Genomic DNA, 13,686 nt, shown 5'->3' with positions numbered 1-13,686 from the left:
CTAAAGTCCCTATGGATCTCGGGTCCGTCGACAGGTTACTTCCCTTATTCTGACCGGCAGCTGTGGCCGAGCGGCTCAAAATGACTCTGAGCACTATGGGACTTAACATCTGAGGTCATCAGGCCCCTAGAACTTAGAACTACTTAAACCTAACTAACCTAGGGACATCACACACATCCATGCCCGAGAGAGGATTCGGAACTGCGACCGTAGCAGTCCCGCGGTTCCGGACTGCAGTGCCTAGAACCGCACGGCCACCGCGGCCGGCTACAGTGCTGCTTAATGTCCCTTCTAGCTAACCAACATTTGCTTGACACTGGTTAAAAAGATATTTGGGGTAGTCGAGATAAACGGAGTACTGCGTGCATACGCCGTTCAGAAAACGTATAAAATATTTGAAAGTACTTGGAGAAGATAAAAAAAACCTTTTTTACCTGACAATAATGTCACAGGACCACAATTTCCGCGATATGGTTCCAGGAAGCAGCTGAAGCTTGAGTCGTTCAGAGACAGAGTTCTAACTGACGTTATAGATAAAAGACTTATAGATAAAAGATTTTTTTGCGAGGAGAAACGGATGCACCTGATTGCCTCCATAATGCAGGCGTCTATCAAATGACCTGTGGCTGCGGCAAATTGTATATAGGCGAAATGGAAAGCACTGTTAAAGAACGCATTAAGGAACACGAACGGCACATGCGGTTAAAAGAAAGTGTACAATCGAGAGCAGCGGAACATCATGAGAACTGTGGCTCTGTCATCGATTTTAATAAGCTACATGTGCTGGCTAAGGAAACCAACATTTATAGAAGAAAGGTCCGAGAAGTGGTTGAAATTTCCAAGATTGCAAGTAATTTCAATAGAGAGGACGGTTATAGGCTTCCGACATCGTGGCTCCTCGCCATCAAGGAAGTGAATATGCGGCCGCGGTGTGCGAGGTATACAAACAACGCGCTGCAAGTCACCTCAGCGGACAATGATGTTTTGGGTAAACATTCCGCCTCTCTTGCTCTATCCGTTTCGAATCTAGCCAATGATGACGGCCAAACAAAAGCAGTAGGAGGAATTTCAACCAATAACCCTTGTCCAGCGTAAGTGTGGAATTGTTCCATTCTATCCAACGACGATGGGCCACCAATAGTACCCACACGTTTAGCCAATAACGGCCCTTCTGCATCAGTGCGAGAATATGGTAGCCACAAGAATTTTAACCAGTACTGCTACGTCTCCAGCACAAACGCGGGAAAACTCCTCTTTATAAGAGAACGCGCCACTGGTCTCTGACGGTGTTCTAGCAATAGTCGACACCGGAACATCCTGAAGAAAATCCCAGCAGAGCGGTCGAAACGTCGATTATTTTAGAGGAAATATGACGCGGCTTAACACCGAGAAGAAAAATGGTTCAAATGGCTCTGAGCACTATGGGACTTAACAGCTGTGGTCATCAGTCCCCTAGAACTTAGAACTACTTAAACCTAACTAACCTAAGGACATCACACACATCCATGCCCGAGGCAGGATTCGAACCTGCGACCGTAGCAGTCGCGCGGTTCCGGACTGCGCGCCTAGAACTGCGAGACCACCGCGGCCGGCACCACAGAAGACTTTAACTTTTGTTTTATAGATGTTGCTGAAACTGTCGCCTGTTTACATTATTGCATAACTGGCATCTGTGTGCTAATTATTTCTCTAACACGCTCAAAATAATCGTGTGTTTCGCGAATAATGGCTGTAGCTTCGGCCAAATTCGCAGTCAGCTCTTCTGGAATGCCTAGCAGTGTCTCATACACCAAACATTTTACATATAGAGAGTGAATCACCTAAAACTTGCACTGCAGATATTGCGGAAATAGAAGGTGATATTGATATGCGGTTTTCACAGAATGGGTTGGTAGTCAGTGGCCTGTACTGCTAGCCAATCAACGAATTGCAATAATACTTTGAAAGCATATTTTTTGTGAAAACATACACTTTTTTAAATGGAACATTGCCTATTGACATTAAGAAACTAAAAGTAGGGTGTATTAGAATGTCAGTGGTGTTTTTTTTCAGGATTCTAGTGCGAGTCGTTTACAAGATGTCGTATTTTGAAAAGTTCCTACACCGACGCTTGTACAAGGCCTGTTGTAGCACACATAAAGAACAACACAAGTGCATACATTAGTTATGTGGATTCTGACCGGTAACGAGACAGTTGACCTTCACAGGTTGTGTTCAAAATGACCACCGGCAGCGGTAGTACACGCTTTTCAGCGGACATGTCCGAGCAGGCTGCAGTAGTACGTCGTTGCATATCATCGGATGTAGATGTAGACAGCGTCTTTCAGCTTTACCCACAGAAATAACTCTACTCCCCAAATCCGGGGAACTGGGCGATCAAGGTACATGTCCTCTGCATCAAATTAACGATTTGCATACAATTCGTGAAGACATGCTGCAGTACTTCGTGCCCTACGGGCTGGACAGCCATCATGTTGATACCACAGGCTTCTCCTAGTCTGAAGAGGAACGTTTTGTACCATCCGTGCGATACTTGTGCATGTTCAGTGTCCTGTTTACGAAACATGGGCCGATCACCTGATGGTTCACTATGCCACATCACACGTTTGCACTCCATGGACGCTGACGTTACACCTGACAGAGCCAACGGGGATTGTCAACAGACCAATACTGCACGTTACGGCTGTTTACCTGGCTGTGACTGGTAAATGTGACTTCATCGCTAAACAAGATACATGATACATCTAGAGAATCCTCTCTTAATGGCCATGTACAGAAGTTAAGAGGATTCTTCTAATCGTTTCCTCGCAGCTGCTGTTGGAGAGAGATATGATAGGAATATAACCTACGTCGATGGAGAATGCGTAGGATTCTTGCCTGACTCATGCCACTTCCACGTGCGATTGCGCGGGAGCTAAGGTGCGGATCAGCTGCAACAGTAGCAAGAACATTTATTTCCTCCTGTTCCATCGTCAATTGTTCTCTTCTATTACCATGGATAGGACGTTACACTACCACTTTCACGCAACTGGTTAAAGAGGTTGATAAATAATTGCCGAGATGGTTGACGCCTATTGGAATACCTATCCGCATACATCGTACAAGAACCAACTTGATTCTTTCTACACTCTTCAAATGGTTCAAATGGCTCTGAGAACTATGGGACTCAACTTCTGAGGTCATTAGTCCCCTAGAACTTAGAACTACTTAAACCTAACTAACCTAAGGACATCACACACATCCATGCCCGAGGCAGGATTCGAACCTGCGACCGTAGCAGTCTCGCGGTTCCACACTGCAGCGCCTAGAACCGCACGGCCAATTCGGCCGGCTTTCTATACTCTCCATACACGATAAGCTTGACGGCTTTTTCTGCATTGGTAAGTCTAATCGTCCACACGCGACCTACTGCCTGGACTGTCACACGCTAACTAAGTAGCAAGTCGCACTGTACTCGAGTTACACACAAGCACACCGTAGACAAACATAACAACATCGTACCTAGCAGCCACGCAGGTTCAGAGGCAGAAACAAGTGTCGGAGTGGAAACTTTTCAAAATACGATATTTCGTAAACTACTCGCACTAGAATCCTGCATCACACACCTCTGACATTCTAATTTACCCTTGTTTTATTCTGTTAATGTCAACAGACATAGTTCCGTTTAAAAGTGTATGTTTGCACAAATAATACACTTTCTAAGTATTTTTACAATCTGTTTATTGGTTAATAATACGAGCTGCTGACTGTCAGTCCATTATGTGAAAATAACACATCAATAGTGCTTTCAATTTCCGCAATATTTGCGGATGTGCTGTTGATGTGCGATTTTCGCAGAATGGACTGATAGTCAAGAGCTCGCATACGATGATCCTTATTAAAGTTTAAAAACCCCTGAAGCGACCTGGATGTCGCCGAGGCAAGTAATTTAATACAAGACAAATTGGGCCACAGGTGTCGGGAAATGCCTCAGACGTGGATGCTGAACATGTGACGTCACCGGATGACGCACTTCGGCGCAAGTGCAGCGGTTGAACCTAATGATCTCTTCCACCTGGTCCTCCCAACGCAACTCAAGTGATCACATCGCTGTGGCTCTGGGCCAACGTGTGGGACTTCATCGCGTGGGGCTCAGCATTCGACTTTTGCGTCTGGCAGGCAGCATTTTTTTTTTTTTTTGCATTGCATAGACAATTACGTGTTTACTCTGAGGTAATCTTTTATTTACCAGTCTCACGGTCTCCGATGTATTATTTCAAAGTACAGTACAACAAAAACCAACCGTATTGCGTGTCCAAATGTGTGTGAATTACTATGGAACCAAACTGCTGAGGTCATCGGTCCCTAGACTTACACACTACTTAAACCAACTCATGTTACGAACAGAACACACACACCCATCCCCGAGGGAGGACCCGAACCTCCGGCGGGTGGGGCCGCGCAGTCATTATCAAGGCGCCTCTACCCGCACATGCAGCGAAGTACGTCAAATGGTGAGGTCAGATGTTCGACATCTGTGACCCACTTTTGTGGTATGTCCCGACATTTGCGGCCCCTTGCGTCTTATATTAAATTACTTGTCTCAGCGTCATCTACGTCGCTTCGAGGTTTTTTAACGTTAATAAGAATCACCCTGTGTATATTTCCAGAAAGTTTCCAGATATCGAACCGAGGCTTTCCGCAACTGACAGTATGATGGGGGACACGTAATTGTTTTCAATGATAATGCTCTGACCTGTGGATCAACCGACATATGAAACTCTAGAATTTTCCAAATCTATTAAAAACTACGATAAAAATTGAGGTAATTAACTATAAAATTTGAGTTTTTTCTAAACATGAAGTTTAAAATGTAAAAGCTCATTCATGTTTTCATAAATTAAATAAGTTCTAGAATTTCGTACGCCTGTAATTATGGTTTGTACGCGGTACAAAATTCATCGAAGAATCGCTAAGTGAAAAAATGATGAAATTTCAGATTAAAAAATTTATTTTGTTATGTTTTTGAACTTGCACTGCTATGAGTGTGAATCCTGAATCCTTCCTGGTCATGCTGACAAAGTTTTGTGAATTTATTTGTAAAAGTATAGATAGTGGAAATGTTCTGTGATGCTTCTCCTGCTCCAAGTCAGCCCGTTTGACGCCCTACCCCCCTACCTCCCCCCCCCCCTTCAATATGCCGATTCTCTCCATAGTTTCTCTCAGGGGCTTGATCTGCAGGATGTTTCGTATTGTTTCATTCCTTATTCTGTCCGTTCTCGTCTTACCCAGGATCAGTCGTAGAAAGCGCATCTGTGTTGCTTGTACTCTGCGTAGATCTTTGTTTGTCTAGCTCTCTGATCCATAGGACAAAATTAGCAGATAATGTGACTTGTATATTGAGAACTGATACATGAAACATCATTTTCTTTCAGGCATCGCCCTCGGCATTCCGAAGTTTATTGAACTGGATTGCTAACGAATACCCTGGATACCCGATAATTATAACTGAGAATGGATGGAAGGATGAAGGAGGACGCAATGACACTGACAGGATCGATTACTATATCGTACGTAACACTCACTGCCCTGAGCCGTAGACCAACTTATTGTTAGATTTTACCATCCGCAAACTCATATTAGTTGCTTTTTTCTCTTTACAGGGTTTCTTGGGAGCCCTCCTGGAAGCTGTGAACACGGACGGAGTTCCAGTGATCGGGTACACGACGTGGTCTCTCATGGACAACCTGGAATGGAATTTAGGATTCACGTACGTAATCCTTATACTTAAATGCACCGAATAACTTTGACCATTGGGCACTGTCTGTTCCAGCTGATTCAATAATCTCCCCTTGGCGTATTGTCTGAATCCAAAGAAAATCTCTTGTAAAAATAGATATAAATTTTTGTCAAGTGTGTCGTTCGCTTATTTGGGAAATAACAGTTACATTTATTTCTCCATGTTCAACTATTATTATTATTATCAACTATTATTATTATCTATTATTATTATATCTAAAGGAACACAAGCCCCTACCCGTAAAATAGCTGCTTGCTAGCAGTAACGGAAAAGGCGGCACATATGACGACATTTCTACGTTCTCGTTAATGACGTACGAGATATTCTGTAAGCTAAGAAAATTTTAAAAATGGAGCAAAAAGCTTTGGAACTTCGCTGTTGGGAAGGCTATTTTCCACAGTTCATATTCAGTTAGGACTTCTGTATTTTGCCACGAATGTTTAAAACATGATACGTTCAACAATTTATATCAGTTATTCCCAAGAAATGTTTGGGGAAAGTTTTTACTTCTGTTATCCTATAATCCGAGGTTTCGCTACTGACTATGACCTCCCCTGTCAGGCTGGCGTCCCCCTCAGCTGGGCGCCCCAAGCCGATGCCTGTGCCTCAAACTGTCCCTGATCTCTAGGAAGATTTGCTACTAATGGACACACAGAACATAGTAAGTTTACTGTGCGCTTATCCAAAGACACAGGAGTAGTTTTTCGTATGTGACAGGATACGTTTAACTTTGTCTTAGTAAAAAAATTAAAATGCAAGCTCTGATATTTTGTAGATGATGATGTTGCCTATGAGAAAGTGCTAACAAAAAATTACATATTTTGTTAGATGTAGTTGGATATTATTACACCGAGGTGCAAAAAGTAGTGGCTAACGCTTGACATTAAGTTCTGGACTTCACGAAAAGTAAAACACGATCCACCATTTTGCCAAAATGATCGAGGCTCAACAGTTGGAAGTGGTTTGAAGTAGACTCCGTAGCTGAAAACGGAGAATGATGATGCCTGCAATATCGTCAAATCAGGCGCAGCTGGAAACTTGCCAGAACAGATGGTCTCCCCTCCGAATTTCACTGCACATATTACGATGTCATCGGCGACACCGTCAAGGATGTCGTCAATGATGTGATCGGCGCTATAGGGCACCCACAGAGGGATATAATTCTCATCCCAAGGAAGAAAGCCACGCTGCGACAAGTAGAACAATAGAAACCGATCACGCTATTAATCATTGATTACAAAATAGCAGCGCTATGCGTTGCCGGCAAAATTAAACCGATAAGTCCACACCAAATCTGAGCCCCACCCACCAGGATCATCTTCGAGGCCACAGCCGAGTACAGAGAAGTGACCTGTCTTACAGCAGTAAACAAGAGTAAAAAAACGACTCTGAGCACTATTCGACTTCGCCTAGAACTTACAACTAATTAAACCTAACTAACCTAAGGACATCGCACACATCCATGCCCGAGGCAGGATTCGAACCTGCGACCGTAGCGGTCGCTCGGTTCCAGACTGTAGCGCCTAGAACCGCACGGCCACTACGGCCGGCAAAAACAAGAGTAAACCGGCAACCGTGTCGATTGACTTCCAGAAGCGGGGCGACCGTGTAAGCCACAAATTCGTGTACAAAGTTCTCGAAAAAACTTCGGACTCAGGGAACGTTTCCTGCGAGCTATAACGACTATCCCACCAAGCGCCACGTCCAAGGCGACGATAAATGGTGAAAGTACAAAGACGATACCGATCCGGAGATCAGTGACACAAGACTGCTCGCTTTCTATGTCACTGTACACCATAGCACTGGACTCAATTCTGCATCACATCCACTGCAACAGCAACGGAATCAAGCTGCTGGGCAAAACTGCAGACGACATGGGCTTCTTTATACGAGAAAAGGCAGACCTAAACAGAAGAAGCGAACAGAGAATTGGATTTGTTCCAGAAGGCAAAGCTAATAAATGAACGGTTGCTGTCAAAAGTATAGTTTCTAGTACAAATATGTAGCTCGCCAAAAGATATTCTGAGAGCCATAGAAGAGGCGGTCCGGTACCTTCAATGCCGGCACGAAAATCTTCAATGGGCAACACCCGACGTGCGCCCTAGGCTTACACGAAGGAGGAGTGAGACTCTTCGAGAGAATAGCGGAAGTGTGCTGCGCTGTTGATTCGCCGTCTGAGTGCCACGGCGGAGGGGAATCCCAGTATCATCACAATAGACGGCAACCTAAACGTGTACGCACCAGAATCTCAAGTAGCGCCTGTAAACGTAGCGAATATCTTGTACAAATTGAGGAATCTAACGGACTATTTCCTTAAAAAAGGCTACGTCTTAGAGACGGCCACCAACCGACGTACAAGGGGGACGAAGATGCTCTACACAGAATTAAGAAGAGAAGCGGGTCACGTTGTAATAGAAGCGAAGAAACCAGATGGAGAATGGAAGCAACCTGAAGGAATGCGCCCTCACTAAACAGGTGGAATCGAAATGGTACAACGTCATCAACAACATAGTGCCGACCAAATGCCAAACTTCATCCGAAAAACAGAGGCCGTTCGGAAAAATGTCACACCCGCGACACAGCCGACACAACAGAGCACCGATTCCAGGGCGGAGACGCGGCGACGACGTGGAAAAAATGCTGAGAAATAGTAGCAGTGGCAAACAGAACCTGTGGTGTCGCCGCCAGACACCACACTTGCTAGGTGGTAGCCTTTAAATCGGCCGCGGTCCGCTAGTATACGTCGGACCCGCGTGTCGCCACTATCAGTGATCGCAGACCGAGCGCCGCCACACGGCAGGTCTAGAGAGACTTCCTAGCACTCGCCCCAGTTGTAAAGCCGACTTTGCTAGCGATGGTTCACTGACAAATTACGCTCTCATTTGCCGAGACGATAGTTAGCATAGCCTTCAGCTACGTCATTTGCTACGACCTAGCAAGGCGCCATTACCAGTTACTATTGATGCTGTAAAACATGTACCGTCAAGAGCGATGTTCACCAATTATGGATTAAAGTTAAGTATTCCAGAAGCTACGTACGTTTTTTGCTAGTCTCAATTCCTTGTCCTGTTCCAGACCTCACGCCAGCCCGCGTGAGTTTAAACGCGTGCCTTTCAGCTTCCTTATAGTGGGTTGGCTGTCTTGCCAATCCACAACAGAACCGCCCCAGAGAACATAAACAGTGAGATAGAAAACCTTTTCTGCGGCAAACTGCACAGTCGGTAATGGAGCTGTCACACACAGGTAAAACAGAATACCTCTCGTACCTATGGGAGGAGCGTAGAAAGGCCACGTTTTCCAGACGTTACAGGAAAGATGTAGCGAGCCCTACGGATATGCCTGGAGACGGCCCTCAGAAAAGTCATCCCGCCCCCGCGATGCCCAGCTGAGGGGAGGCGGCGGCCAGCCTGCGCCCGCGGCCAGTCCCCGGCTAAGGCAGCAGCCACCCCCGCCTCCGCCTCCGCCTACTGACGCTGATGGTAGCAAACTAAGGACCCAACCAAACAGGTTTAGAGGAGAGCTTCTGTAAAGTTTGGAAGGTAGGAGACGAGGTACTGGCACAAATAAAGCTGTGAGTACCGGGCGTGAGTCGTGCTTCGGTAGCTCAGTTGGTAGAGCACTTGCCCGCGAAAGGCAAAGCTCCCGAGTTCGAGTCTCGGTCGGGCACACAGTTTTAATCTGCCAGGAAGTTTCATATTAGCGCACACTCCACCGCAGAGTGAAAATCTCATTCAGGTTTAGAGGACTCTCGTAATAAAACTCAGAGGATGATAAAATGCAAGACATAAATTTAAGCATCCAGAATACAATCAAAACGAACTCTTAGCACAAAGTAAAAGTAAGCAAATACAAAACGAAAATTTGAAAGCAAAAATTGAAATAAAATGTTATCCCAATTTTATTTAACTTCGTTTAAGTGCAGCCTACCGCCATGTGGAGGACTCGGGTTTGACTCGTGCTACTGGCATGGATGTTTCCTTCGTGGGGAAGGCTGGAACGGAATAAATCGCCTTGTGAAGCCATTCGAGGAGCTGCTTGGTCGACTAGCGGCGGCTCCAGGTTACGGAAACTGACAACGTCCGGAAACCGATGTGCTGAGCCCACGGGCCTCCGCACCACATCCAGCGACGCCATTGGCCGAGGGAGGTTCAGACAGCGAGCGCTCGGTACAGATCGGCCCATTGCGTCCTGTGGACGGAGTTTACGTCGCGTACTGTCGCAGCGACAGATTTCAAATTCAGACTGCTGTTGTGCCTTCTTGGGCTATCCGTGTCAGCAACTTCAATGACCTGCAGTCACGTATTGACTTTCTCCACGGCGCAACCGGTGCTCATATCGAGCAACTGTAATGTGAGTTCAAAACTGGGAGGGGTGCGCTGATATGTGTTTATTTTCTGTACGTCTTGCAGTTTTCGCACAGTCGTCTTCTGAAACCCCGGAGGCACTCGTGAATAACCCTGCATACTGCTCAGGAGAGCGGGATTCATATCGGGTACATGTATCAGAGCGTGTATAAAGAATGGCAATAGGAATGGTACATAAACGTTTGCGTAGGTGAGTCAAACAGAAATGGAGACAGGTGGCAAAAAAATCTCACTCGTATATATACATAAAGGGTTAGTCACTGACTATTGCCACCAAGAATAACTCCGAAAGTATGATAGGAGCTGAAAAGTTTGTGGGACAAAAGTTGCATTGTACAACGGGGACCATAATATGACGTTGGTTTCTTGTTGCTAGGTGGGGTTGCTTCAGAGATATGAAGGTCAACTTTGTTTTTTTTTAAATGGGTTGCTATAGTTTGGTACTTATTTTCTGATAGCGACTATCGAGACGAATCCAATGATCTGTAACAGTAAGGTCTTTGAAGTTGAACGAAGGTCACAAAGGTTGCATGAACGTCAATTTACAGGTGTTTGAAGCTGGTTTCAGTGCAGTGCTGCAATCTTCTTATCATGGATTGAGTGGTATTTCTTATCAAATCAACACTTATCGAAGCACATGCTCTGTCAATTCCCTCTCGCTTATCTTCAGGTGTAGTTGGAACGTCTTTGTAAACAATGTCTAATACGAATTTCCACAGTAAAAAATCCAGAGGCGCCAAGTCTGGTGAACGAGCCGACCACGACAAATCTCCTCCGCATCCAATCCAACGATTTGGGAATTGTCTCGGTAACTCAATTCTAGCCATCAGCGAAAAGCGTGCCAGACACCCATCGTGTTCAAAAATGGTTCAAATGGCTTTGTGCACTATGCGACTTAACTTCTGAGGTCATCAGTCCCCTAGAACTTAGAATTACTTAAACCTAAGTAACATAAGGACATCACACACATCCATGCCCGATGCAGGATTCGAACCTGCGACCTTAGCGGTCGCGCGATTCCAAACTGCAACGCCTAGAACCGCTCGGCCACTCCGGCCGGCACCCATCGTGTTGATACCACATTCTGTTCCTTGTTCCTAAAGGTATTTCTTCCAATAACAGACCTTACGTTTCTTGCAGGAATGTAGTGTACTGCCTACCAGTAAGATTTCCTTCGATGAAATAGGGGCCTATAATTCTGTCCTCCAGAATCCCACACCATACATTCACCGACCACGGTTTTTGGTGTGCAACTTGCCGCAGCCAACATGGATTTTCAGTTGCCCAATAATGCATGTTATGCAAATTAACATTTCCATGGTTCGTGAATGTAGCCTCGTCAGTAAATAAAATCGAATTAATAAATGTGTCATCCCTCTGAATCTGAAGTTGAGCCCATCGACAGAATTCAATGCGACGCATACAATCCGTACAAGTTAATTCTTGGTGGAGACTGATAAGGGAAGGATGATATTTATGGCGATGCAGAATTTGAACAACACTACTCTGGCTCATGCCACATTCCCTTGCGATTTGACTTGAAGTAACACAAGGATCTCAAACCACAGTGGCAAGAGTACAAATTTCCGTTTCCTGTCAGTAACTTCCTTTGCCGGATATGTTTCCGCTGCGTTAAAGTTCCAGTTGTTCTCAATTCATCATACACATATTTAAATGTACGAGATGTAGGGTGAGTACGTTGAGGACATCTTTCAGGATATCTCTCTAGCTCTCATTAAATTTCGTTGGCATTCTCCGTAAATGAGAAGTATATCGGCTTGTTCTTTGATGGAATACATCATTCACATTCACTTGATTCTACGATACTAGTCTCACCGTTCCTATCAGTGTTGTATTGCGAAACCGTCGAATGGTGCTTACATGCCAATGACACGTTAGATGGATACGCCGTATTCGGCGAATATTTCCTATTTGCACGATATACGACAGAGAATTGTCAGAGCATGTAGTTCGATAAGTGCCTAATTGAAAAGGAATACCACTCAATCCATGATAAGAAGATTGCAGCACTGCACTGATACCAAAGGTCATCATTCTGAACACCTTCTGCAATTGGACGTTCATGTCACCTTTTTGACGTTCGTTGTCCCTCAAAGACCTCACTGTTACACATCACTGGATTCGTCTCGACAGCCGCTGTCAGAAAATTAGTACCCAACTATAGCATTCCACTTAAAAAAACAAGGTTGACCTTTATACCTCTGACGCGACCCCACCTAGTAACAAAAAACCAACGTCATATTATGGCCCCAGTTGTACCATGCAACATTTGTCCCACAAGCTTTTCAGCTATTGTCATAGTTTTGGAGTTTGTACAAAATAGGAAATTTGTGGTAAGTTCTATGGGACCAAACTGCCGAGTTCATCGGTCCCTAGGCTTACACACACTTAATCTAACTTACGATAAGGACAACACACACACACACCCATGCCCGAGGGAGGACTCGGCTCTCCAACGGGGGGAGCCGCGCGGACCGTGCAAGGTGCCCAAGACCGCACGGCTACCCCGGGCGGCTGAAGAGTTTATGAAGATAAAATAAGGCTAATAATAGACATGTGTGTTGACAGTCTTACTGTACATATGGTTTATTTCTCTGTGTGTGTGTGTGTATCACGTATTAAAAGCGCATGCCGCATAATACTGTAATATTTTTACACAGGGTAAAGCTCGGAGTGTACGAGGTGGATTTCAGCAGTCCAAACAGAACGAGAACCCCCAAGGATTCGGCCGCCTTTATAGCAGAAGTCTACGGAAGCGGGCAGCTTCCAGAACAGTACATTTGGTAGAAAGTGCTCATGGATTGGTGAAAGAGTGAAATAAGTTGTAAGCGAAATTTGATTCTAGATTCTGTTGAAAGACTGAGGTAATTTTTTTACATAAAAGCAGCATAAATAAACTAATTAGAAGAAACATAAATGCTTTATTTCTATCCTTGTTATTAAAGACACTTCAGTCATTGTTACACTGTCACGCAGATATGTATATTGAAATAACTGACTCCACAATGTATATAATTAATGCAGCGTAAGAAGGTCTTAGAGCTGTCATACTGCGTCAAGAAAATGGTACACACAACTCAGTTGCCACAGTACTCCTCAGAACGGTGTTCATATATTCCTTCATAACTGATGAATGAGAGTGATATACATTTTTCTGTTCCACAACTGACCATAACAACGTACGCACCTGAACGTATATGTTCTCTAGTCCAGAGTGGCATTACTACTGTTGACTGGAGTTATGAGGACTTTCAAATTTCTTACGTATTAAGTAAGTACAATTTAAACACTTAGCCAGCCTTATCTCTCAATTTAATTTTCAACATCCAACCGCCACGTTCATTTCGTTTCCAGTTCCTACATCTCCGTACTTCACGCGTTTTGTGTCCACACAGGGCTGTGATCGAGAAAAACTCTAACATCCTTTTCGTAAAAGTTCCGTCAATATTTGATACATGTCTCCGAAATTTTCCTTCGTCTCTTCCAATTGATGTCCAAACAGTTATTTATTATGTAATTTAA

At 44.7% G+C, this 13,686-nt stretch overlaps 1 protein-coding gene across 1 annotated transcript in view; it reads left to right on the top strand.

The window, feature by feature from the left end:
* The window catches only part of LOC126095355 (myrosinase 1-like), a 76,987-nt gene extending 64,000 nt beyond the window's left edge, over nucleotides 1-12,987 (top strand). The window contains exons 9-11 of the mRNA XM_049910163.1: nucleotides 5,415-5,549; nucleotides 5,643-5,749; nucleotides 12,825-12,987. Coding sequence (XP_049766120.1) covers nucleotides 5,415-5,549; nucleotides 5,643-5,749; nucleotides 12,825-12,951 — 369 coding nt within the window. The 3' untranslated portion in view covers nucleotides 12,952-12,987. The remainder of the gene's footprint in view (nucleotides 1-5,414; nucleotides 5,550-5,642; nucleotides 5,750-12,824) is intronic.
* The last annotated feature ends 699 nt before the right edge of the window (nucleotides 12,988-13,686 follow it).

This window comes from Schistocerca cancellata, chromosome 8 (genome assembly GCF_023864275.1).
Source record: "Schistocerca cancellata isolate TAMUIC-IGC-003103 chromosome 8, iqSchCanc2.1, whole genome shotgun sequence".
NCBI lineage: Eukaryota > Metazoa > Arthropoda > Insecta > Orthoptera > Acrididae > Schistocerca > Schistocerca cancellata.
This window is presented reverse-complemented; position numbering and strand designations above follow the sequence as displayed.